This window comes from Plectropomus leopardus, chromosome 11 (genome assembly GCF_026936395.1).
Source record: "Plectropomus leopardus strain MGB_pleo_1.0 chromosome 11, ASM2693639v1, whole genome shotgun sequence".
NCBI lineage: Eukaryota > Metazoa > Chordata > Actinopteri > Perciformes > Serranidae > Plectropomus > Plectropomus leopardus.
In genome coordinates, this window is record NC_142186.1 from 26,547,640 (window position 1) to 26,572,207 (window position 24,568).

General features: G+C 38.9%; 2 protein-coding genes across 2 annotated transcripts; both read right to left on the reverse strand.

Moving 5' to 3' along the window:
• Nucleotides 1-2,561: 2,561 nt before the first annotated feature.
• Nucleotides 2,562-18,610, reverse strand: sphk2 (sphingosine kinase 2). The gene is made up of 8 exons (XM_042490119.2): nucleotides 18,513-18,610; nucleotides 14,436-16,043; nucleotides 10,000-10,149; nucleotides 9,457-9,551; nucleotides 9,184-9,299; nucleotides 7,701-7,904; nucleotides 5,461-7,072; nucleotides 2,562-4,537 (listed from the first exon to the last, which is right to left on the reverse strand). The coding sequence occupies exons 2-8, from the start codon at nucleotides 14,896-14,898 to the stop codon at nucleotides 4,475-4,477; spliced, it is 2,703 nt and encodes a 900-aa protein (XP_042346053.2). The 5' UTR covers nucleotides 14,899-16,043; nucleotides 18,513-18,610; the 3' UTR covers nucleotides 2,562-4,474.
• A 350-nt stretch (nucleotides 18,611-18,960) lies between these two features.
• Nucleotides 18,961-24,167, reverse strand: rpl18 (ribosomal protein L18). The gene is made up of 7 exons (XM_042489584.2): nucleotides 24,038-24,167; nucleotides 23,280-23,366; nucleotides 23,015-23,122; nucleotides 22,075-22,173; nucleotides 21,598-21,721; nucleotides 20,512-20,581; nucleotides 18,961-19,092 (listed from the first exon to the last, which is right to left on the reverse strand). Exons 1-7 carry the CDS (start codon nucleotides 24,038-24,040, stop codon nucleotides 19,017-19,019), a joined length of 567 nt encoding a protein of 188 aa, XP_042345518.2. The 5' UTR covers nucleotides 24,041-24,167; the 3' UTR covers nucleotides 18,961-19,016.
• Nucleotides 24,168-24,568: the final 401 nt, after the last annotated feature.

The window sequence follows — 24,568 nt, forward strand, 5'->3', positions numbered from 1 at the left end:
ATGTCATGTCATGTCATGTCATGTCATGTTATATCATGTCATATCTATTCAATTAGATTCAATTAAATTCTGCAGGTCCTTCCTTTCTGCTGCTGTCAGGCTGTACAACCAGCACTACTACCCAGTAAACCACATACACACACAAAAGTGGACTTAAACATTTGCAATAATGTGCAATCTTATTATTTCCATGTGCAATTGGTGTAAATATTTTAAAACTGGTTTTTTTTACTTTTTATATTGTTCTTTTGCTTTATCTTGTACATTCCTGCTTTGATGTCCCTTTGCTGCTGTAACAATGCAAATTTCCCCGATGTGGGACTAATAAAGGATTATCTTATTTTATCTACTTGGAGTTTGAGAAGTGAATATTTCTAAATAACTGTAAACTTTTAACATTTTGTTAGAAATACTGTCAAATGTCAAAATGTTTACAAATAACTACACACCTCTCCTGAGAACCACAAAAAATATATTTTTGATATAAATCAATTTTTTTCTGGATTGGATTTTGTTGTTGTTTTCAATGTAAAAATATTTATTTCAGACTGACATGAGTCATTGTAAAGTCATGAAAAATAAAGGTTTACAGAGAAAGTCAGACATGTAGAGACCCACATGAATTGCAAACCTTTAAAATTCACCCAACTGGTCAATCTGACATTACAAACTGACAAATTAACTCACCACCATGTGCATTTAGTATCTGTGCTAGTGTTTTTTATTTTACCAGATTGTCTTCATCAGTAGATCGATGATAGATGTAGATGTAGATAGATGTAGATCTTCAATTTTCTGAACACTTGAACATCTAAAATTGAGCTTGAAAATAGCAGCTTACAAAACAATCTCACCTGAAAGTCCATTTAGTAGCTGTCCTGGAGCTTTTGATCGAATCTGCAATGTTCTGTGACAATTGGTGATACCAAACTACTGCTGACTAATTTATGATACTATGTACATGTAAATACTGGATCTAAATCATCTGTTCCCTGGATGGTGATACAGTGGATGGAAGTAAATCCATACAATAACTTCATTGTACTTACCTCCACTTTCAAGGAGAACATCTTTTAGGTTTGGTGGTTTGTTTAGAGCTGCCTGCATATGCAATATCTGCGTCAAGGGTTCCTCTTCCTCTGGGGCCACAGAACCTAAAAATGTATTTACTCAGGGGACTCCGGTAAGAAGCTTCATCCAAATTGGCAAACATGTGTTACAAAATGCACTTCTAGAAGCTAATTTACAAGAATGAGACAGAAAAACATCGGTGTAAAGAAGGAAAAGTCTGAGGAGACAATTAACTGAAATGATGAAACAGTTTTAGTTATTTATGTGACTGTGACTGAGAGGAGTGGAGACAAAATCCAACTCAATCACTGGTTAGTAGTTTTAACAATGAAGAAAAGGTCATGCCTGCAGATTTACTCCACGCCACAAAAGTTTGATAAAGACGACTCAATCCAATTTGGATCTTCGTCAGGTCAAAATGTTTGAGTAACGGAAATCATACCATTTTTTAAGCATAATGCATATCCATAGAGTGACAAGCGTTGATGCACTAAACTGCCCAGGGTGATAAAACATTTGTTACAAAATGGAAAAACTACATAGAAAAGAATATTAAGAGAAAAAAAGTAATAGAAAAGTTATATTTAAAATATATATCAACATATATGTTAATTTATGAAACACATCAAATTCATTATCCCATACATCAGTTTACACCTAAAATGAATTAATTGCATTAAATTAGAGGCAAAATAGTACAAATCTTGAACACATTTACAGAAATAACTTCTTACTTTAACTTGGACCTGTTGAAGATCCAAATTGGACTAATTGTCTTTATTAAACTTTTTTTGGCATGGATTAAATTTGTTGGTGTTACTTATTTGTCAGCGCTGTTTTTTGATAGCCCTGCACCTACTTGACGTGTATTTAGTTACTCTCCTTCAACCCAATAGTTAAAAAGAAGCAATTAAATACGATATAGATTGCTGATAAGAGCAGCTTCCCTCTCCTGATATCACCAACACTTCTAGCTGTATTATATAAATATTAAGACAATTTTTTGTGACAAAATCACACTAGATTTTCTCCAGACAAACGTATCAAGTTACATTTATTCAAAACCATGTATAACTATTAACTGTACATTGTGTATGTATATACTTCATATCTTCATGTGATTTTAGTAATAATTACAATTTCATTACAGGCAGTCTACTACAGACATCTTTATGGCATTATCAATTGAGGGGTTAAACCCCGACATTGTCTTATCAAATTGGTCTATAACTCCATGGTGCGATCTATGGCCATAGACGACAAAATGTTTAGGTAAACTAGTCTCTTAAACATCGAGAGTAAACATTTTGGCAAAAAAACTCCATTCAAAGTGTATATAGATTCTTCTGTTTGGTACTGTTACAAGCCTAGACTCAAAATGTATTCACATTCTGTAGCTGTGTAAGCACAGTGTAGTTGTGGTTGACTAGCTGCATTGTGCGCTGAAAAAAAAAAAAAAAAAAACAATGATAAAAGAAGAAAAATAAAGGCCTGGTGAGCAAAGAGTTTTACTCAATTTTTTTCTGCAGTCAGGTTTTAACAGTTCATGATCAACAGCCAGAATTTACAGGCTTATTATACAAAGGCATTGATTTGTCCAGGCATGACCAAGACATACAGTATGACCCAAGCAGTCGGCACATGATCTCACTGATTGATACACTGCACATGCTTATGATTTTTCCTTTGTCCAGACCAAGAACATCAGCAGGCTTTATTATAACATTTAAAAATAATTAATTTATAAACCATGACAATTCCTACAAGAGCTCCAAGACCTCTGGTTTGATTTTTCTAAGGAGCATATAATCATTTGGAAAGTTGTCAAGATTTAAAACCCAATTTAGCATGTAAGTCAACAGATAGGCTCTGCTGTTGGATAGTTTCACACATTTAAAGTTGTTTTGCTTCCAACTGGTTTATTTCATGATCTGCTGTGACAACAGAGAGCTGCTGGATTCTAGTGTCGTGCCCTTGTTTGTCTCTACAGCAGGATTTTATGTATGGTTTTAATAATCAGTCAGTCCTACATCTCAAAGCTTTATATGTTCAAGTTGAGACATTTCATTATTTGCAGGCTAGGAATGTAATGTGATCCATTTATTATCAGGACTATTAATACTAGTGCGTCTATTTCTAGGACAAAGCGTTGCATCAGACTCTGCATTACTCTGTAAAAAGTTACAATGCATTCTAGCATGGTGATTTTATGTGCTGCTTCAGCTCCAGTTATTGTGCAAAATAATTGCACTACTTACGGCTAATCGGAGGCATTTAATGTCCTCTATGCTTCCAAAGATGAGCGCTCAGAGATAGTGACATATTCTAGATATCTGTATGATTTGTTGAAAATGAACAGTCTAAAACCACGGACAAAGAAGCTTTGTTCGCTTTTTTTTTTATAGTCAATATACCTAAAAGTGTGATATTATTGACATCATCATCGTGCAACCACTGGCTAAGAAAAACAGGCAGATTATGCAAAAATGTCAGTCATGGTCACCGTTCAACGGTTCCATCGCTCCTACGTTTGATCTCGCTGCTCTACGCTGAGTCACGCATGAACAAAATGGTCATTAAAGTGTAGATTTATCCACATTTTTCTCCACTGATGCTTAAAACAGTGGAGAGTAGTGTGCTCCAAGATAACAGTAGGTAGGTGGGTCTACCAGTATGTCTGAGTATATAAGCTCTGATGTAGTGGACGGACACTATGATATGTGGACAGATATTAAGAATATTTGGGTTTCTTCGACAAGTTAGAGAAAGTAAGGGCAAAGGTACAACTGTACTGTCCAGTGTCAGATAAGGCATTCCTTTCACGGACGGAAGCTTTTATACTCAAACATTTGGGGCGGAGTAGAAGACAGAGGGTTGGGGCATGTTTTACTGGGGTGTTGACCCCAGTTAATCTCAATATTTTAGGGAATTTCATGTTTGAGAATAACTTTCTCTGAATTTAATCTGATTTGTTTCCATCTCATCAAAAGGCAAAATTCAGGTAGTGCTTCTCTGCATGCATACTACTATGTATACATCCAACACATGCACTATCTGCACACAAAAAAAATCCTTAAACATTCGATTGTTCTTCCCTCTTACTATCCCAGGCTGTGCAGTTTTCATGCTTCTCAGGGTACGCCGAGCGTAATCCAACAGCTGTGCAATGAGACGCATTTTTCATCCATTTTCAAATTTGCTATTAATCCCTGCAATCGTGCTCCAATGGTGCGTGGCTCGGTGGGTTATCCCTTTCATTAAACCTCAGAAAAGCAGTTTCTGCATTCCAGGCTATTTTTAGTCTCTCAGATACTCCGCCCTCTCGCTCAGAATAAAGATGACAACAGAGATTACATAATTCAGTGGAGTGCTGTATCTGTCAATCAGACCAACCAATCCCTGATTAGAATCTGGTAATCTGCACTCCAGAGTCGCCAACGATGAGCCGAGCCAGGGAGGGATGAACCTGTGAAATATTAGGAGATCAGAAAAAAGATTTATTACCAATAAGTCCTACATTAGATCATTAATATAACTCTTCAGAATTAATACTTAGTGCTGTAGAGGCATAAAATACATCTGCTAAAGGTACAACACATAAACGATATATATCTTGATATTTTTAAATTTCCTCTAAACTACTGTAAATTACTAAAATACAAATTTATTGAATGAACTACCCTTACAAATAAATAAGCTACTGCCATTAATTAAAATTACATCAACTACTGTTAAAATAAGGTTTAATAAAATACTTACAATGTTTAATAAATTAAAGTATACAGTTAAAGCACTGTAATAGTAGAGTTAAATAAAGTTTTATGATTAAATAAATCAAAGCACAAAACATTATCAGATGGTGTAAACGGAAATAAACGATATAGCATAATATGAAACGATACTTTTTTTTTTTTTATCACCAGATGATATGTTTCATTATATCACACAGTCCTAATCACAATACCACGACGTTTTGTCTTTCTTGGCTTTAAAGGCTGTTTTAGCTGTTCTATTGTTTGCCTTTACCCACTTAGTCATTATATCCACCATAATGATGATCATTTATTGAATCTGTCATTGTGTAAATATTTTGAAAAGGCACCAATAATCAACCCCACAATATCATTGCAATATCTATATCGAGGTATTTGGTCAATTATGTTGGGATATTCGATTTTATCCATATCACCCAGCCCTGCTACGGAGTACATTAGAGTTATATGAGGATGTGCTTTTTGAATGAGCGGATCTAGAGGGAATGAAAACCTCTAACTTCAGCAAATATAGCGTCACATCCTATCTAATCACCTCTAGTTACTACACTCACATCACAGCACTTCACAACAAGTACATTCAGTAAGTACCAAGCAACATTTTCCCCTTTCTGACCTGCGCTTGAAGCGGCCCATAGGGCACCAGTTCTCCATCCACAGTTAGCGTCCCCCGAGTAGAAAGAGGCTGCAGCCTGAAGGCCTTGCAGGTAATGTGGCTCACATACGGCGAGCTGACGGAGTGGTGGGTTCCTCTTTCCATGGCAAAGAACAGTCTCAGTAGAGTGGCTCTGGAGATCCCCGCCCGCACAAAGGTCAGGTGGATCAGTCCATCGTCGAACCTGGCCTGGGGTGCAGCATGAAGATCAGCCCCGAGGTGGGACTGATAAAGGGCCAGGACCAGGACAAAGTCCCCTTCTATGGTGACCCAGTCTCTGGTGGGAAGGGGCTGGTCGAGGGGCGGTAACAAGTCATCCTTGGGGATATTTAAAGGCAGTGGGATGAAAGGACGGTTCTTCAGAGGTCCTGCTGGCTCGGCAATGTCAAAGTTAAAAGATGAGGACGGTGTGCGCAGGGAGGGCGAGGGCGAGGTGGAATTTGGGGTGTTGGGACGGGGGACGAGGTAGGATGAAGAGTGAGGGGAGGCGCATGAAGGGGAAGACGGGGGTGTGGGAGAGAGAGAAAGGGAGAGGGAGGGGAGTTTAGGAGGGAGGGAGTTTGAGTGGGAGTGCTGGAGGAGAGAGAGGGGCCTCGGCCGGGACGTGTTCTGGTTTTGGTCCAGGGTCTTGGGCTTGTAGGAGAAGGGAGAGTGACGAAAGGGAGAGGAGATGGTGAGAGATCGCTCACGAGAAACGTCCAGTTGGTAGGGTTCTTTCTGATAGTAGGTTCCATTTAGATCCATGTCCTCAACCCCGTACGAAGGGCCTGAATCTGCGTCTGCGTCCTGACTGAGAGGCTGGTTGAAGAGGGCGTTTGCTATCTGGCTCGAGGGTGCTGAATTCTTCCTCAGCTTCTGTCTGGCTTCCTGAAGACCATCTTGGTAAGTGAGACAACTCTCCGGCTCTTCATCAGCCTCTCGCCCCATGTCGACTCCACAGCTCTCCCCCAGCTCTCCTGCACGCATCACACTCTCCCCCTCTGCAGAGCCACCACTGCCTTCCCCATCTCTCCCTCGATCCTCCTCTTCCATCTCAGTGGAGTCTTGCTCTACCCTTCCATCATCTTCCCTTTCGTCCTTAATCCCCGCCAACCTTTCTCCTCTCCCAATATTGCAATCATCCCTTTCAATCGATTCTGAACTCTCCGAACATGTCCCCGACCTCTCCTCTTCTGCTTCCATCTCCATCTCGCCCTCCCGCTCCCTCTCTCTGTCCTCTGCCAGGCTGCTTGCCCTCACTACGCCAGTTCCTCCTCCCCTAGCCCTCTCCCTTCTTCTCTCCCTTTCTCTCTGCCTCTCCTCCTTTTCCCTCTCTCCCTCGCCCTTCCGCAGGCTCCTCTGTTCGCTGATGCCCATGTCGGAGCAGGTGCGATGGATGGGCGTTCGACAGAAGCCCTCCAGGCCTTCTGTGATGCTGCGGGAGAGGGGCCTCCTTGGCGGCGGAGGCGTGGCATCTGGTGACGTGTTGCTGATGGACGGAGGCAGGTAGGACAGGCGACCCTTGTAGGATCGAAGAGACGCGATGCGCACCAGCGTGCCCAGGGTGAAGCGAGCTGAGCCCAGACCACGATACCTGGAATAAAAAAAAGATTTCAATTGACTCTTTCTTTTGTAAGAAATCTATAAAATATTGGAGGATAATTTGAGTAATACTTAATCCTTTAACAGTCAAAAAAAATTATACAACATTATAGACCGTAGAATATGAATCAATATATTGAGAAAAAAATATTTTCCTAGTATGTTAAGTATGTTCATAAAATAATCACATTAAAAAAATAGATGCAAATAAAAATAAATCTAGTATAAAAAAATCTGAATTTATGGTAAAAACACAATTTGATAATGTTATAAAATAAAAATAGAAAAATGAAATTAACTTAATAAAAGAAATAAAATAAAGATTAAAAAAATAACCTAAAAATAAATACAAATAATCAAGTTAGCAACAAAAGTTATTAATGTATGGTAGAAAAAAAACAAATAGTCAATTTAATATAAAAAAATAGAATTGCAGCATAATCAAAATGCTAAAATGCATCATATAAAACATCTGTATAAAAATTAAACTGGGTTTTGCCAAGTTTTTAGTGAGGCTTTTTAATTGCAAAAAAATGTCTACCATGCAGTTACAATGCCTTTTAAGGTTAAACAAACAAAACCAATAGTTGATTTTTTTTTACAGTTGATTACACACCCACCTCTCACTTTCAATGTCCACATCGGACACAAAGCCCCAGGCAACAGAGAGGAAGGAGAAAAGTCTCCGGGGTGCTGCAGTACGACTGCTGTTGGAGGGGGGAGGGCTTGTTGTCACAGAGACCACGTCCATAGGTCGGACACCGCCTCGACAAAGCAAAAAGCAGCAATTCAAAAGGAGGGGCTCCCGAAGGCACATGTCATACCTGAGGAAGATATAAAGAGGTCAAAACCTCCTCCTCACAGAAAAGATAACAAGAGAACGGTACAAAACAACACGTCAATACAGAGTCCTGACGCGATTCACAGATACAGTATCGAGGTCAAGATAAAAAGGTGATGACAAACAGCAACATTGTGCTCTTTTGTTCATAGATAGTTTTTAACTGGGTTAATCTGAATGTGTGTGATGAAAATCAAATAAATCCACATATCATGATCATGGTTTGTTTGATAAAAGTAACCTATTGGCATTGGAAACACAAAGTACAAAAAACTGTTTGCAAGATGCTGTGAAAATGTGTGATTTGACAGAGTGCGACTCGGGTAAAACCTTATTATGCTGAGCTCATAAACTATTTAAAAAATGTCTACTGGTGTACAACAGCCTATTTATTGAATATATATTATCAGCAAACAAGCTATAAACTAAGAAAAAAAAGAAAAACAGAGAGTAGGAAAGAAACGTGAAGTTTCAAAAGGCTGATTATTCAAGCACTTCAAGCACAAGCTTATCAACAAGTAAAATACGAAATGTGATATTTATAAGACTTTTGTTATACATTTTCCTTAATTACCTCTTCTAGTGTTTGTCTAGTTCCACACTATCAGGTTCATTTTGGGCTGGAAAACAAGATTCAACTGAAAAAGACATACGAGTCTCACCTTTACTGCTGTAAAAGTGAGACTTTTTTAAACGGTTTGTTTCTCATTCCCACGGTTTCCTCTTACTAAAACAGCGCAGCTAACAAACGGAGGCCAGTAGCAAGCTGAGGTGACCAAATCCAAAAAGTAAAGTTTGTACACAAATAAAGTTTACCCTTATAGATTATATTGATGCAGAACTGAGAAGAATACTGTTGACATGTGACGTCTTTGAATGTGTGTTTGCAGACATGTAAAGAAATGTTAATACATCATATTTCTTAAAGAGAGTTTGGCGTAATATTTTCCACCAGGAGCAGGACGAGAAATAATCTCAAAAGCAGTCTCATTGTAGTCTTGCAAACAGTGACCCTGCAAGATCCCCAGTCTTTGCGAATGTTCAGTCTGTGACTAAAAACTCACATTGTCTTTAGATGTGAGGGGGTGCCAAAATGTAACACTTTCTAGGTCTTTTCCAAGTCGTCTAGTGTATGGACGGCATAAAAAAATGAGGTCACACACATAAATTGAAAGACAAAACTAGACAATAGCTAATGAATCTAACTTTGATGCACACTCCACTCCAACTACTTGAGCGATATGACTGAGATATTTGCTTACCCTGCATGGTGGTTGATGGAGCCAGCCAGTGCATTCCCGGAGCCACAGGGAAGAATGCCAACAGGTGTTTTTATTGCTTGTTCCCAGTCAGGACGCTCCATCAGCCCGTTAATTACCTGCAGGAACACAGCATGGAAAACTCACATCAGTGGACACAGATTAAGCTATACATATATGCAGTATTTAAAACACACAATAAATATCTTGACAGTTATGCAATTCTCCACTTCAAAATGCCCCTAAATTCCACCATGACAGCCCACAACTACACACCTCATGCAGCAGGCCGTCTCCAGACACAATGATGATGCCATCCCACTCTGGGAGTGATATCTCTCTGATAAGCTCTCTGGCGTGGTTCTGACGCTCTGAGACAGATTCATCAGGTTAATATCTGTTATATTCATTCATTTCATTCAACCTTTTTTAAATCTCAAGGAATCATTGAGGGCAAGCCCTCATTTTCAATGATGTCGAGAGCACAGAAAACACAAAGAACAACAGGCCGAACACCATTAAAAACAATTACATTCAAAAGCAGAGTAACTGGCCATCATAGTTTAAACTGGCCCATAGTAACTATTGTGTTGAGTTTGAATGTACGTTGTAAGATGTTCCAGGTAGATGCAGCAGAAAAACTGAAAGCAGTTTTTCCAAATTCAGTATTTGTCCTGGGAACACTGAGCATTAAGAAATCATCTGTAAATAATCACTATGTGACCAGTTTAATAAATAATAAACTATGTATATAAATTATATAAGTACAGTATATGTGAATGTATTATCTGTCTTCGCCCTTCTCGGAGTGTTTGTTACCTGTCTGTATGAGGTTGTAGCTGATGTTTGCCTCTCTGATCATTGGCAGGATGTGGGTCTGACACCACTGCATTGCCTGGCCTCTCCCGCTGAAGGGATTGACCAGTAACAGTAGTCGCCTGGGACGAGGTAGCAGACTTCTTGAAAATTCTGTTTGAAAAAGGAAAAAAAGGAGAGCATGAATAACTTAAAACTCCCACAATTTTTGTGCATAACAAAGGGAGGAACTCGAGGTTCACTGCATTTTCAAAGCACGCCAACTGGGAGCTGTCATTATGCAGTGTTGCAACCCTGGACTGAGTGCGTTCAACCATCTGAGCCTCTTTTATTTCACCTCACAGGAACTACTTCACACTGCATAATGCTGTCACTCAAAGCACGTCTGTTGATCATTTAAATTCAGATACTTAAGGACACAAGTACCGATACAGGAATTAAACAGGGTTGGAAATTAACTTTGTTGCCCACCTGCCGCTGTGGCTGGTGGATTTCAAAATCTACTCACTCAATAGATTACTATTGTTTTTTTGGCTGGTGAGTGAAATAAATCTAGCAGCCACTATTTTACCAGTATTTAGCTGGTGGTGGGTGCTAATTTCCAACCCTAGAATAAAATGAAACACGGGGTTCTTTCAGCTTGGGGATGGCTGGATATAAGACTTTTTAAGACTTTTTTATTGCCACTCAAAGTAGAATTTAAGACCAATTTTACAATAACCAAAGTTGAAGAAATAAAAAAATGAACGGACAATTTTTTGGTCAGTTAAAAAGTTTAAAAATCTATGATCTACTTCGAATGCTGAAAAAAAATAAACCTTTCTAGAGCGGAACAAGAAAACAATGAATACACTATAATACACTATAAATACACTATAAAAATATCCATCTGATTTGCCTTAAACAAATTTTGTTCATATTTCATTTATTTGAATGTGATAAAATTAAATGAGTGTTGTTCATTCCTCTATTCTGATCTGCATGACGTTAAATTTGGTAAATTATTAGAAAAACAGATATTACCCATTATTTGGAGATTTCTCTTGCAAAGTCTAAAAAATGTAAGATATTTTAATAAAAATTAGGACCCTTATTTTGGATTTATGAATTTAATGCCTCTTAAGACTTTTTAAGGATCCACAGGAACCCTGAAAACAAGCTGGTAAGATAATAATAAATTATTTATTATCTGTCCAACTGGGGCGCAGAGGCAAGAAAACCTCTCCCCCATTTCTCTACTCTTTCATCAGCTCAGGTATGAAGCTAAGAATAAATTTAAAGCTTCTATAGTTAGCTCTGAAAATATATCTAAGATTTATTATGATACAGATGGATGCCAGCAGTGCAGGGAAGGGGATGAAATGACTGCGCTCTCATATAATCCTGGATTATGTAACAAACAACACGAAAGCAAATAAACAGAAAGCCCAACTAACCATAGCCGTGATATTCATAAGCATACAAACTCAGAATCAAGACAGCAAGTGATTCGGAAATGGAGCAATTAGATAAGAGAAGATGAGACACGATGAATGCTGTGTGAGCAAAGTGAAACAGAATTTAGGTGTGAAACAGACGGCTGGCAAAATGGAGAAAAATAGGCTGAACTGAATATGAATGAATCAGGAGCAGACTAGAGACAAACAGAGGACTGGGGACAAATGAAAAATGAATGACAACTTTATCTATGTTGGAGGAAGGAGACAGTGATGTGACAGCTAACGACTGAGGAAATCTAATGATAGAGAGATTAAAGACAACCATAGGTTAAAGATTAAGTCGAAAGAAAAGGAAGGAGACAGGAAGACACATACAGTAGGTAATGGTGAGCAAAAGATAAACACACACACACACGCTGTGAAAGTAGACATTTGCTATCTGTTTGATTATTGAGGCTGGGGGATACCGAGCTTTAACCCACCCTCTTTGTTCCTACATTAGACACTGAAAGACACAGACTGTGTGTGCGGGACAGATAAGGGCAAAAACAAACAGGCATTAGATAAATGTGAGGTGTAGTTATGTGAACAAACAAAAGAAATCCAAACTAAATACTCTGAAAAAAACTCACAGCCTCTTAGGGTGTATTAATGTTAATCCCCCTTTGTTTTTGCTTGAAAACCCTAAAACTTCAGCTCAGGTCAGCTTTAAAAATGCTCGGCTACTTTACTTTTACAATCTGTGTCCTCTGAAACAAAATCAAAAATGTATGCTGTATATACATAAAGGCCCGGGTCACGGTGACACATGAAGCTATACTTAGCATGCATTCACAAAGGAGGCATAAATCAAGGCAACATTGTGTGCTTTTGTGTAGTAAACAGGAATTCAAGACTTATTCATCAGGACAAACATTAAGGTCGGCCAAAGTAAATCACACTATCACCTACTGTAAACTAACCATGTTGCTCTTTTGATAAAGCCGCCTACTGTAACTACACACTGTATCAATAGTGAGAATTATTGATAAAAAAACACACTTTGGGTTTAAGGGTCTGGGAAACTTTGACTAAAATATGAAGAAAAACAAGGTCTTCACATTTATGAAATGCCTATCTCTGTAAGCTGAATTTCATAACATACTGGCATGATTTAGGGCAACTACCCAGCTTAGTCTCGGCAAGGTGCTGGAAACATCAATAAGTCCAAACTTTTAGAAAAGACTTTCACACACTTAAATCTATGCAGACTTTCTCTTTGTGAGTAAATGAAACACTACATAGATGTAAGTGTGCAGAAATCTTTTCTATGAGATGAACTGAAACAGATAGCTGCTAGCAAAGTAGAACAATCTTTTTGAAGTCTGCAGCGAGGTTATGTACTGTGGGCTACAATCACCAGTATGGTCCTCTAAAAAAGTGATTGTCAACCTTTTACATGTCAAGGGCCCCTAAATTCATACATCTTATATATCTTATCAAACTACCATTTGATAAGATTCAGCTTCAGGGACCTCCATCTGAAAACATTTTGGTTGTTAGATGAGATTAAGACCAGAGTTCTTTACTTAGCAACTACAGTGGAGGAGAAAACCGTGGAGGAAGTGAAACTTATGATCAGAAGACTCACTCTTTCATAACGTCATAACTCTTACATAAAGTCTGACACCCTTTCATCCTCGGAGAGTGTGAGTTCTTAGTTAGACACTATTGGAGACTGGGGAGCTTGCAGGGTCAGAATTTGAAACCCTACAACTAGATTTCTTTTGCAATTATTTTGCATCCTGCTTCTGGTGGAAAATATTATGCCAAACTCTCCCTAAGAAATCTGACATATTAACAATATCTTACATGTCCACAAAAGCACATGACTGTAGAAGAACAAGATAAAAAAGGTGTCATGTGTCAACACTATTCATGTCAATTCGGCATTGGTTTAATTAATAAAGATAATCTGTATTTGTGCACAAACTTTAGATTTTGGACTTTGTTGCCTCAAGTTGCCACTGGCCTCTGCTGCTTAGCTGAGCTATTTCAGTGAGAGGAAATTGTGGGAATGAGAGCTGAAATGTTTCAAAAAACAAAGATTTCTCACTAAAATGTTTTGGTTGGTTAATCTGATACATGCTGGGTGAAACTGTATAAATCTGTATTGCTGTGATGTCCCGTTTTGAAATGCTAAATTTCCTGTCTACACAACAAATTTACCCTTAGGTACTAATAAAGAAACCTTGAACATGAACTCTTGTTCACACTACACCCCCCGACCCACCCCAGTTTCTCCTCCTTTTTCACAGTACAAGAAAACTCAGACTTTTTCATGTTCTTGCACCTCCCCGGAGTCTCCTCCGTGTTTACCATCGACCCAGTTTGATACTTCTTGTTTGCTGCTGGAGAGAGTGCAGCTGTTGGTTGTTGACAGTGTTCACATCACTAAACTTCAATATTTGCATGAGCTAAGTCTAAAAAGGTCAGATAACATCAAATATGTTTGATTTCGTTGATAAGGCAAGGTTAGAAAAAGACTGAGTTAAGACTGAGTTTTACAACCACCTTACGACAAAAAAATCGAGATTACAGGAGTTCCCGCCAACTTAAGTAAAACTCGAATTATAACTCTAATCTAACTCTAATTATATTCTGACATTGTAAATTTGTCAGCAACAGTGAAACCGCTTGAATAGTTGTTTGGTAAAGCTGGCATTACTCACACTGTGCTCACTTATAGAGTGAATTAAACAATGAAAATGAGCAATTTCCTATTTTTCTGAGGACCTCCCTGGAAGAAGAAACACTACTCTAAAAAAGTTCATCCTGACGACAAAAAGACTAGGTGCTGGACAAGAGATAATACAAAGGAAGACAAAACAAAGTCTGTACATTAGATAATGGTCCCATCAATAATTAATATATTTACCACAGAGAAAACACTGCTTTAACACCATCTAACGACTATCATCCAACCCGAACAAGCAAAGCCCTGATGAGACAAACACTCACCTGTATCAGCAGTGACGGTCACACCTCTGAGAAGACACTGTATAGCAGCCGACCACCTCTCAGCTTCAGTCCTGGTCTCTGCCAGGTAGGCCCTCACCTGCCTGCGCCGAGACACCCCTTTCCGTCGCTTGCCCGGCGGGTACCAGTACAGCACCAGGAGAGGGGGCGCGGGGACACGAGGGCAGCTGCAGCCCACCAGCTCTGATAAAGGCAGCAGGAGACGGGCTTCCTTCCCCGGCCGTGGAGACAGTCGCTGGATATGTATGTGGGTGTGGGTGAGGGTCAAGGCATAGTTGGAGGCCGGAGCCGGAGTGGGGGAGGCAGCGGGGGAGAGCCCCCCTGGACCACCAGGGCTGTTGGGGCAGCTGTTATTGTTGCTGTTGCTGCCTGTGCCCCAGCTGGCAAACTGGCCATGAAGGAGGGCTTCTGCTGTGGAAGGTGAGGACGGTTCTGGAGATCGCATCCTCACTGCTGAAGTGGACGGGGCTTTATCAGGAAAAACACAAACTGACAAGCTTTAGTCGTGTTTTCTACAGTTAGAGGCTTGAAGAGTGGGGTCTGGCAGCTCTTCAAGATTTGCAGAAAAAATCTAAAGGTATCTGAACGTCAGTCTGGGAGTTTTATCCCTGAAATCTCCTCAAAATCATTCTCCTTCTTCAGTGTTTGGATTCAAGATACAGTCAAAAAAATCAGTTTCCATCTGTCCATTTCAGAAGTGAGTCTTTAGTTGAAAAGAAAAGAAAAACTCCTTCCAGTTTAAAGGTTCTTCTGTGAGAGTATTTATCCAGTGAAGATGGAAACTGCTAAAGATCAGTCTTTGTGTCACAGTTAGAGAGCTCCCATCACAGTTTGATCTGAGGAGCCGTCAGCTTCTACAGTTTTCTGCCAGTGGAGAAACGAACAATACTTCAACATATTCAAAGACAACAGAACTCAAAATGTATATTTTCCACTAAAAGATCAGTCATTTGTTCTTCACAAAGATTGCATAAGTAAAAAATATGTTTACATTACAACTTAAAGCCACCTATTGTGATAACAATAAAAAGGCAGCTGAGCAGCTCCTCAACATTAACAATAAATCTTTAAATAATTACACAAATGGACAAAACTCTTAGTTGCATTGAAAAAAAAATCTAAGTATGAATAAGACAAACAAACACCTCGTTTAAACAAGGAGGTTACAACAATTAAATTAAATTAAAACACAAGAATTCTGTAGAGTTGTTGCATGGTAAGTGCTGGCCAAAATGTCATTAATGCCACAAAGATATGATAAGTGCAGGCTTTTTCATGACCTTTGATACCTCTATTGCTATCTTTAATCTGATAAATACGAGGCAGACAAGAGGAGAGACTAAGCCAGTCATAGAGACAGTAGTGTGATTCGTTAAAAGTTTCATCCAAACAAATACTCCCGCATTATCTGTTCTCCACAAGACAACGGGGAACACTGGGTAAGACAGGTGGAGAAAGAAAACGAAAAAAAAATTAAAACAAAAACAAAACAAAAGACAAACAAGGAGACAGTTCCAGGCTGATTCTTAGTTTATGTCATGGTGATGTCCTTGAGTCAAGCCTCACGTTCCCTCCCAAAGATCTTTGTTCCTGTGTGAAGACAAAGAACAAGAGGAGGACAAAAGTCAAATGTAGAAGAACAATAGCAGGACTTTAATGTATGGCTGATCCGCCTAAACATATTATTAGAGCAGATGTGGAAGAAATTGACTCTATGAGGTCGGTTCACAAAACTACTAAAGTTGAATGAACTGTGCCTCTAATTCACCTGGATTTCACCGTGCAAAGGTGAATTTTTCTGTATCACATTTTCACAATTATAGTACAGAGAAGAACTGTCATGATAAGAGGAGGAGATTACAGTTACAGGGTGAAGCAATACAAGACCCGTCATGCCCCTTGACCCCAAGTGCGTCTTTGTACATAATGACTAACAGTCACACATCCTCAACCGCCTTGCTGAGACGCCACATTATTTTGCATGAAAGGTTGAATGAGACTGACCACATCTGGTTGTTTTTTGTTTTATTCAATAGGGCTTTTGTATAACAGGATTTGGGGACACAGTGTCTCTTTCACAATTCGAATCGGACCGAGATTTGGCAAATTGGCTGACCCAGCCTAAATAGTATTGGATTTTACAGGTTTTGCAACAAGCTTTAACATTTAACAATCTTACTCGACAACCTTAAATTGTCCACAGTAAGGAAAAATGGTAACTGAAAATATAATGATCATTTGAAATTCTCATGACAGAAATATAATGTCTGCTTTAAAACTGTTGACTCACTCAGCTTTTATTTTAAACTATTTTTAAATCTCCTTTTATATTGAATTGCCTTTTAGGCCGGTTTCATCTTCATTCTGTTTTTTTTTTTTTCCCAACTACTTAATCTTCTTCTTAAACATTTAAGACAGCATTGCAGTGTAGCAAAACGTTTCAGCAAGCTTCAAAATATTCCACATCATTTATAAATTACTGGTTTCATTCAAAATTTAAAGCAAGCATTGCAGTGTAGCGTCAGCTTTTCAACATCGAGCATTCACACCTGCAGTTTCTTCAGAAACTGCATTCTCCTGTGATTATGAAATTCATATGACAGAAACATAATGCCTGTTGTGAAATTGTTGAATCACTCTGTTTTTCAGTGTCCTTTTACTGTATATTGAATTGCCTTGTTGGTTATGTTCATTCTGTCTATTTTTATGTGCAGCACCAATTGCTTATAATGCCACTAATGCCACTAAGTTCTTGTGCTGTATTTCTTATATGAAAGGTGCTATATAAATAAAGTTCAATATTATACTTTAATTGTTCTCATTATTATTATTAAAGTTTAGGTCTCATTTGAACTACCTCCATACCTTGGAAACTGATTTTGACTTGTTAAACGATTTCTGGAAAGGTTCTAGTGCATACAATATAAATCATAACAAAGTACAATGTGTTATCACAATATCATTTTTATGCATAGAGAGGACAGTAATGTAAGCTCAGTCAGCAGGGTCCAGTTAATTAGACTCCATTGCGTAAAAGTACAATTACTGGACTATCACCATACCCTAAATTCATAAACTGGTCACATCTTTCTTTCAAGTTTTACAACAGTCCGGAAACATTATGCAAGCTGTGGTGCAGACAAAATCAATACTTGGCTGATGTCCTGTCTTGATAAAACACACACAAAAAAGGACCTCACCGATGCCCATTGTTGCACCTTACGTCCTTGAAATGCAGGGCGGAGACACCCAGAAATAATATCAGCAGGCTAATTCTGTCCCCCAAACAATGAGGCTGTTGTTGAGTGACTCTGGGGTATTTTGGGCAAGTTTCGGATAGCTTATCCTTTAAACCCAAGAGAAATCTTACAGTAGAGGCCCTTAAAAACTCAAAAACAGCGCTAAAAGCTTGTTTAATCACCCTGGTGATATAAAGTAACCGTTAAACTTTACCGATGATATCCACCTAACGTTAGCTAGCAACATGACAGGCTATTAGCTAACTCAACAACTCAACTGTAGTTTAACAGTTAAAGCAAACCAAAACCGTAGAGCCGTTTTCATAAACGTCGTAGCCTTTAGGGTAACTACAAAGTGGCGAAAATGGTCAAAAGTTACGAATCATAACGTTAAATCAAGGTGATAGCAAACGCTAGCTAGTGTTGTGGATACAGTAGCTACTGTAAACTGCTGCTGACAAGCGCAACTCAACGTTGTCAGTTAGCAGCGGTTAGCAGTGTACTACTCAAGTTAAAGCTAACTTAGAGCACTATTAAAACGTATATACTTACTATTCTTGCTAAAACGAGTAGAAATTTCTTCGGAAGAAGTGAAAAGCTACAATTTGACATACTGCGTCTAATTTATTGATTGGTTTAATGAGGCATCCAAGTTAGCGCAGATAACGGTGGATGACATCGTTAGCTAACGTGCGATTTGACTCCATCCACCCGGAGTGACAATAACATTTTTAACTTTTAAAGAGTTGTATGTTACCAGCAGCTGCCTAAACGAAGCCAGCTTAAAAATGTAATATAAAAGCAAAACAACCAGATTTACCTCATCTTGTCTCCCCCTCATGACGACAGATAGTCGCTTGCTGTGAAAACTGTGGCTCGGTGCAGGAAGTGTCTGGAGACGCAGCAACAGCAGCTTTGAGCGGCAGAGAGGAAGTCCAATGGCGATAAGGAAAACATTGCAACACCCACCGACATTCTCCAATCATTGACAGACCAACACTTCCTGGCCAAGTCATTTTCCCCCCCTGGCTAAATCATTATCAATATTGATCAAACGATCCTTGACCTTTAATTTACCTCAAAACCTCAGTGAGGGCTGGAAATGTAAATATGGGGTTGCAAGTGGGGCAAAAATTTGTAAGTGTTATGTTTTAGCTCTATCCTTTGTTTTCCTTTGAGCCATCTTTACTTAAAATATGTTACCCCAGTAAAATGTGTGACATTTGTTTGTGTGTCAGCAGTTCAAATAAAACGCAAAAGTCAACTCGTTTTGTACAGTCGATCTTTTATTTGTATCAGATTGCATGGAAAACAAAGACACAGACTAGTTCTTGTAGCCACGGCTGGCTCTGCGACCACGGGCTCTCTCGAACTTCCTGCCCTTGGAGCGGATGTAGGGCCTGGAGGAGAGAATGAGTAGGTTAGTATAAAATGTTGACGTCACACACCCAACATTCATATAACACAGCTATACATCTCATTTATCATGGCAATTTCCTCCACATCAATGCTGCCCTACACATGACAACAAAGCTGACCTATCAGCTGAATTGGTTTTTAGAGTCGTTATTTAACTCTACGTCCCAGATAATCAAAGTTTAAACTTTGACAAAGCACTGATTTTAACTCTCACATAATGGAGCTTAATCTTGGTTTCTTGTATTCAAAACTTCTAGTTTCATCTAATTTTCTTTTCATTGAGGAACACTTGCAAATTTTCCCTTTGCTATGGCACAATATAGATTGCTGTTCTTGTAATCAAAGCTGTCACACAGAGGAAAATGGTGACTTTTATTCCTCTTTTTTTTCCAATATACACACAGGCTGCATATTCAATCAGCCAGACACTGCAGGCCTTTTACACAAAGGACATTGCTACCTGTCACAAAAGAAAACCACAGGTGTACATTTTAAAATCAGTGGTGACTGAAATTAATTTAACTACTTCCATTTCAAGATTCTATTATTATTAAATAATAATTATCACAGCTTCAGTAATTGTTTATGTTGCTCCTGGGCTTTTCTACTGAAGCAAGTCAAGCAGTCTGCTGCGAAAACACCCAGTACTTCCAAAATTAACAAATCTGCCTTCCTCTGCAAACCACAGCAAGTACAACATGATTTAGACTGAGAGCAAAATAACTTTACGATGCACTGTGTCGTCTTGCTGGACTACCATAATTCAACAGCAATCATTTCAACAGGTTTTTCCTAACAATTGTACCAAGTTTACGGCAGATCTTGGCCTGGTCCTGTGCTCACAAACACTTATGAAACCAATTTAGGATTCACATTAGTAACACCTGTGCTTCTCTCTCTATGAAAGCCTGATTACCATATTCCTCTGAATATTAAACCAACAGGGAAAGATATCGTTGCCCAAGAAATTCAAGATGTGATCGAATCACGTGAAGTTACCTTTTTATCAAATTGAATCAGTTATTTAAATTATACATTATTTTCAGTGTTGTCTATGTGGTAGATGAATATCTACTATGAATAATGCACTAAAACAAACGCTGGATGTAACCATGTTGACCAAAATATCAGACAACCCAATCAACCAGGCCAAGATGGAGCAAGACAATAGTGTGATAGAAAAAGCCAGCTGCAGAGTCAGATGGACAATGCTGAATGTATAATAACATTGTGTCCAACTGTCAAACCCCACTTTTTTCCAGTTCTACCCATTTGCATAAGAAAACTAGTCTTCTATTTGGCCCAATTTGGTCGCCTGACAGTGGTTGGATTATTGTGACGGCCCGACTTAAACGTTGTTTTGTTTAACAACAGTTTCAACACATCAACTGTACACATACTTGGTGTGGCTGTGAGGAGTTCCAGGAGCTTTTCCAAAGTGCCTGTACACCTCTCTGCCTTTACGAGGTCCTGAGGAGCAAACAAGCGTTTGAGATTAAAAACAAATACAAATGATAAACATCTCAAAAAAAACAATACAAGCAAAGAGCATTCCCACACATTTAATTCTAAAAACATATAATTAATTGACAGAAATTGATACAATTAAATGCAGTCTTAGCCATTTTTTTATATCTTGCCTCATGAGACAACCACATGGATGTCCGGACTGAACACTATATTTAACAGGGAACCCATAATGTGTGCACTTCCTTTAGCTCACTGCTGAATTTTTTTCGATATTTGTTGACAAGAAAAAACCCAGTTTGACAGCTGAGAATGCAATAGTCGGAGCACAGAGCAGACTTCCCTTCTTCTATTGCAAAGATCGCTGTGGGCTAACAGCAAATATACTGAAACCAGTGCTGAAATATTTTTTCCCACAAAACACAAACCAGCACTTGATGTCGTAGTTTTTAGCATTTGGTAACACTTTCACGTTAAAGATCAGCCTGACATACAAAGCATAACATTGGGACATTTGGGTCTCTAAAGCCTGACAAATTCAAGCGAAAAGTGCTGAACAAATGAAACAAAAAGCTTACACAAGATTATGTGTGAGTCTGGGCAAACAATCAAGTCAGAATACAGATAAAAACCGGCTGTCCTACTTCATGCAGTGTGCTTATCATATTATTATAGCATTGAAAAACAGCCCAAGTTTCCACACAAGTGCCTCTTGAAGCAACTTAAACATGAAAGTTTGAAGCTACAATAGACATTTCGACTAAAGGCAGCTCTCAACTTTTCAGGCAAAGAAAAAATATATATTTGATATTTCATCCTAGAAGACACCAGTCTGAAACACTTAGAAGTACCACGAGCCCTAATGACTCACCTGACTATGCTATATTTGTTATTAATGTGAGCTTAATTTGTAGACCACCTTGAAGTTTTACGTTCCCTCAGCACCAGCGGCACAATAATTACTTAAATAATCTACTACAACTGCAATATGATTTTAACATAACTGCATGTTTAGTTACCTGACAGCAGCACTGTGCCCTGTCCTTTGGGAGCAGCCAAAGCCAGCTGGTCAAAGGTCATCACCTGACCGCCTGCCTTCAGGATCCTGCGGCGGGCACCATCGGTGACCCTCAGAGCGCAGATCTGTGGGACAACAAACAGGACATGAGGACCATCTCGAGAGAGTCAGACAGCTAGGGCTGGGACGACGCGTCGACGTCAAAAAATACATTGACGCAAGAACTGCACGTCGATGCGTCGTCACTCAGAATCAAAAAGTGGCGGCGTCCGTGGCATCGAGTAGCCGCCACTTTTTGATTCTGAGTGACGACGCATCGACGTGCAGTTCTTGCGTTGACGTATTTTTTACGTCGCCGCGTCGTCCCAGCCTTACAGACAGCATTACACTGCAGAGGGAAGATCCTCTGTGGACTGAACAGAATAATTATACAGAAAAAACAGTGCAATAGATTGATCTTCTATAAAGGAGGTGTTACCTTGAGCTTGGGGATATCCTGAATCCTGACATCATCAGTGACGGATCCCACAACAACAGCGATTCTGTTCTCACGGCCGGGCATCTTCATCTTACGGATCTGGTTTCAATGGAAGCAAAGTCAGACATTCAGCACACAAAATCACATCTCTGAACTACTGACAAACAGGACTCATACACATTCAACAACAGTCTTCTCTGGCATTCAAGTTTTTATGAGACTGATGATAAAGCCGTGATATGATCCAAACAGTTTGGCTTCATTGCATGGATAACATGATGTCTTCAATTACATTAAATTTGATCCCCAACTGACCTTATTTCATATTATTTCACAAGGTTAGAGATGCAATGATGAACAGAGCCAAATTGGAATAAGCAGTGACAGAAGTCCACACTAATTTGTGAACCCAATCTGAACCACATCATGAAAGTCAGAGCCACTAGACAGCAGAACAAGCCACATGAAAACAACTTTTTCTGTACTAAGCTGTCTTTTATCTCAATTTTAAATTTTGGATACCACACTGCACAAAACTCTAAATGGTATGAGATCAGTGTTACATGAGGTCACGAGGTCAGGGATACTGTGACATTATTCAATCATCTATTTTGGTACACTGGATGAAACAAATCTTGATTACACAATGACTTCAGGTACTGAATTAAACTGATGCAGAACCACTGAATTATATTTACTGACAAAAAAACAGCAAACCAGAAAACGCATCTGGTGTTGATCTTGCATTTTATTTTATATCTACACTTATCCATGTAGATGAGTGCAGACAGATGCAGACACTGATCTAAAAACACGTTCAAGTCTGAACCACCACTATAAAGGTTATATATTACAACTGGCTAAAACAGTAAACACAACTAATAAGAGCAAAAAGAACAACAATCACTGACAGACAGGATGACAGACAACTGACACTGACCAGGCGGGAGATGGAGATGGGAGGCCTGTTGGTCCTGCTCATGAAGAGCCTCCTCAGGACGACCTTGTTGAAGGGAGCATTAGAGCGACGGGCCAGGAACCGGTACAACTGTAACAACCCAGAAAGACGGTCAGGAAAATTAAATATGATTGGATTGATTGGTAGTGATGCTGTATAAGCTGTGCACTAAAATATTAAAGCAACAGTAACATTTACTACCATTGTTGGTATTATTGCAACGAGTGTAGAGAAATATATCTTTTACCTTAACCAAGAGCCTCAGGTAGATATCCTGGCTCTTTGGCTCTTTCCTGTGCACCTTACGGTCCTTGTTGTGTCTGATATCGACTCCCTTAAAAAAGTAAACAAACACATTATTACATATCAAAAGGTAAATTAATAACAAACAGCTCGTCTAGTAAACCCTCAGTACTTTCTAACACTAATGACAGCCAGGATCCAGTGCTCAGTTTAAGTTGTACATTCAAGTCTACGATACCTAAAACACAATAAACACAAAATTTAACTACAGACATAACGTACATTCTGATTAAGATGATTTATGTCCCTTTATTATACTCAACAAGCAGCTCATCATGCAGCGTTAGCACGGGCCGGTTCACACGTTGACACTCCACAGCTAACTGCTATCATTAGCGGTACAACAGACGCGTTTACGCTTTAAATACAGCCGAGTTTGACATTTGGGGACACACGTTAACTTTGGGGAAATACCAATTATATTTTTCCATAATATTCCGCTTCCAGAAACACTTTTAAAGCTCGTTTCTGATCAACATCAAGGAGTAAAGCGGCTGTCTGAACAGCACTGCATCGGATTCAAAGAGGGTTAGCTACTATCATTTACGTTGTCTAATAACACCAAATCATGACATGACTGTAACGCAAACTGTGTTTAGAACCGGTAAATGTTGTCACACACAACATGAGATGCTTTAATTCAGAGGATGACCGTGGATAGTGAAGCTATCATGTTTTACATTTTCTGTTAGCGGCACCTACCATCTTGGGCTCAGAGCGAAAAGGGAAAAGGAAGAGCGGAGGTCTCGCGATAAACACTGAGCTGAAATCTCGGGTCTCTGATTGGTTACAGAGCACGCGCTTCCTGTCAAAACAAGCGCGAGGACTCAAGGTGGCGCCTCCAGTGCTGGAGACAGAGAAAGGCTTTTTTATTTCATCTGATGATTTTGATTTTTAATGTATGAATTTAAACTGTTTGGATCTATGAGTTATGACTGAATTAAAAAAAAAAATAAGCACATATTATAAATCTTATCACTAAGCCTATATATGCTGGCTGAGTTTCATATAAATTAATGCAAATTCCCCAATAAAACGCTTTGTTTTCTTTTAATTATAAATTTAATCTGAGCTGAAGCCTACTTTTTGACCATTACAATTAATATTTTATTAGTGAGAAAGTTGTCAATTTTGTAAATGAGTAATGTACTGTTTTTAATGTGTTTTTTTTAGTTATTATTCTTTCAAATATTTGTGTATTTTGAATGAGTGTGTGTGTGTGTGTGTGTGTGT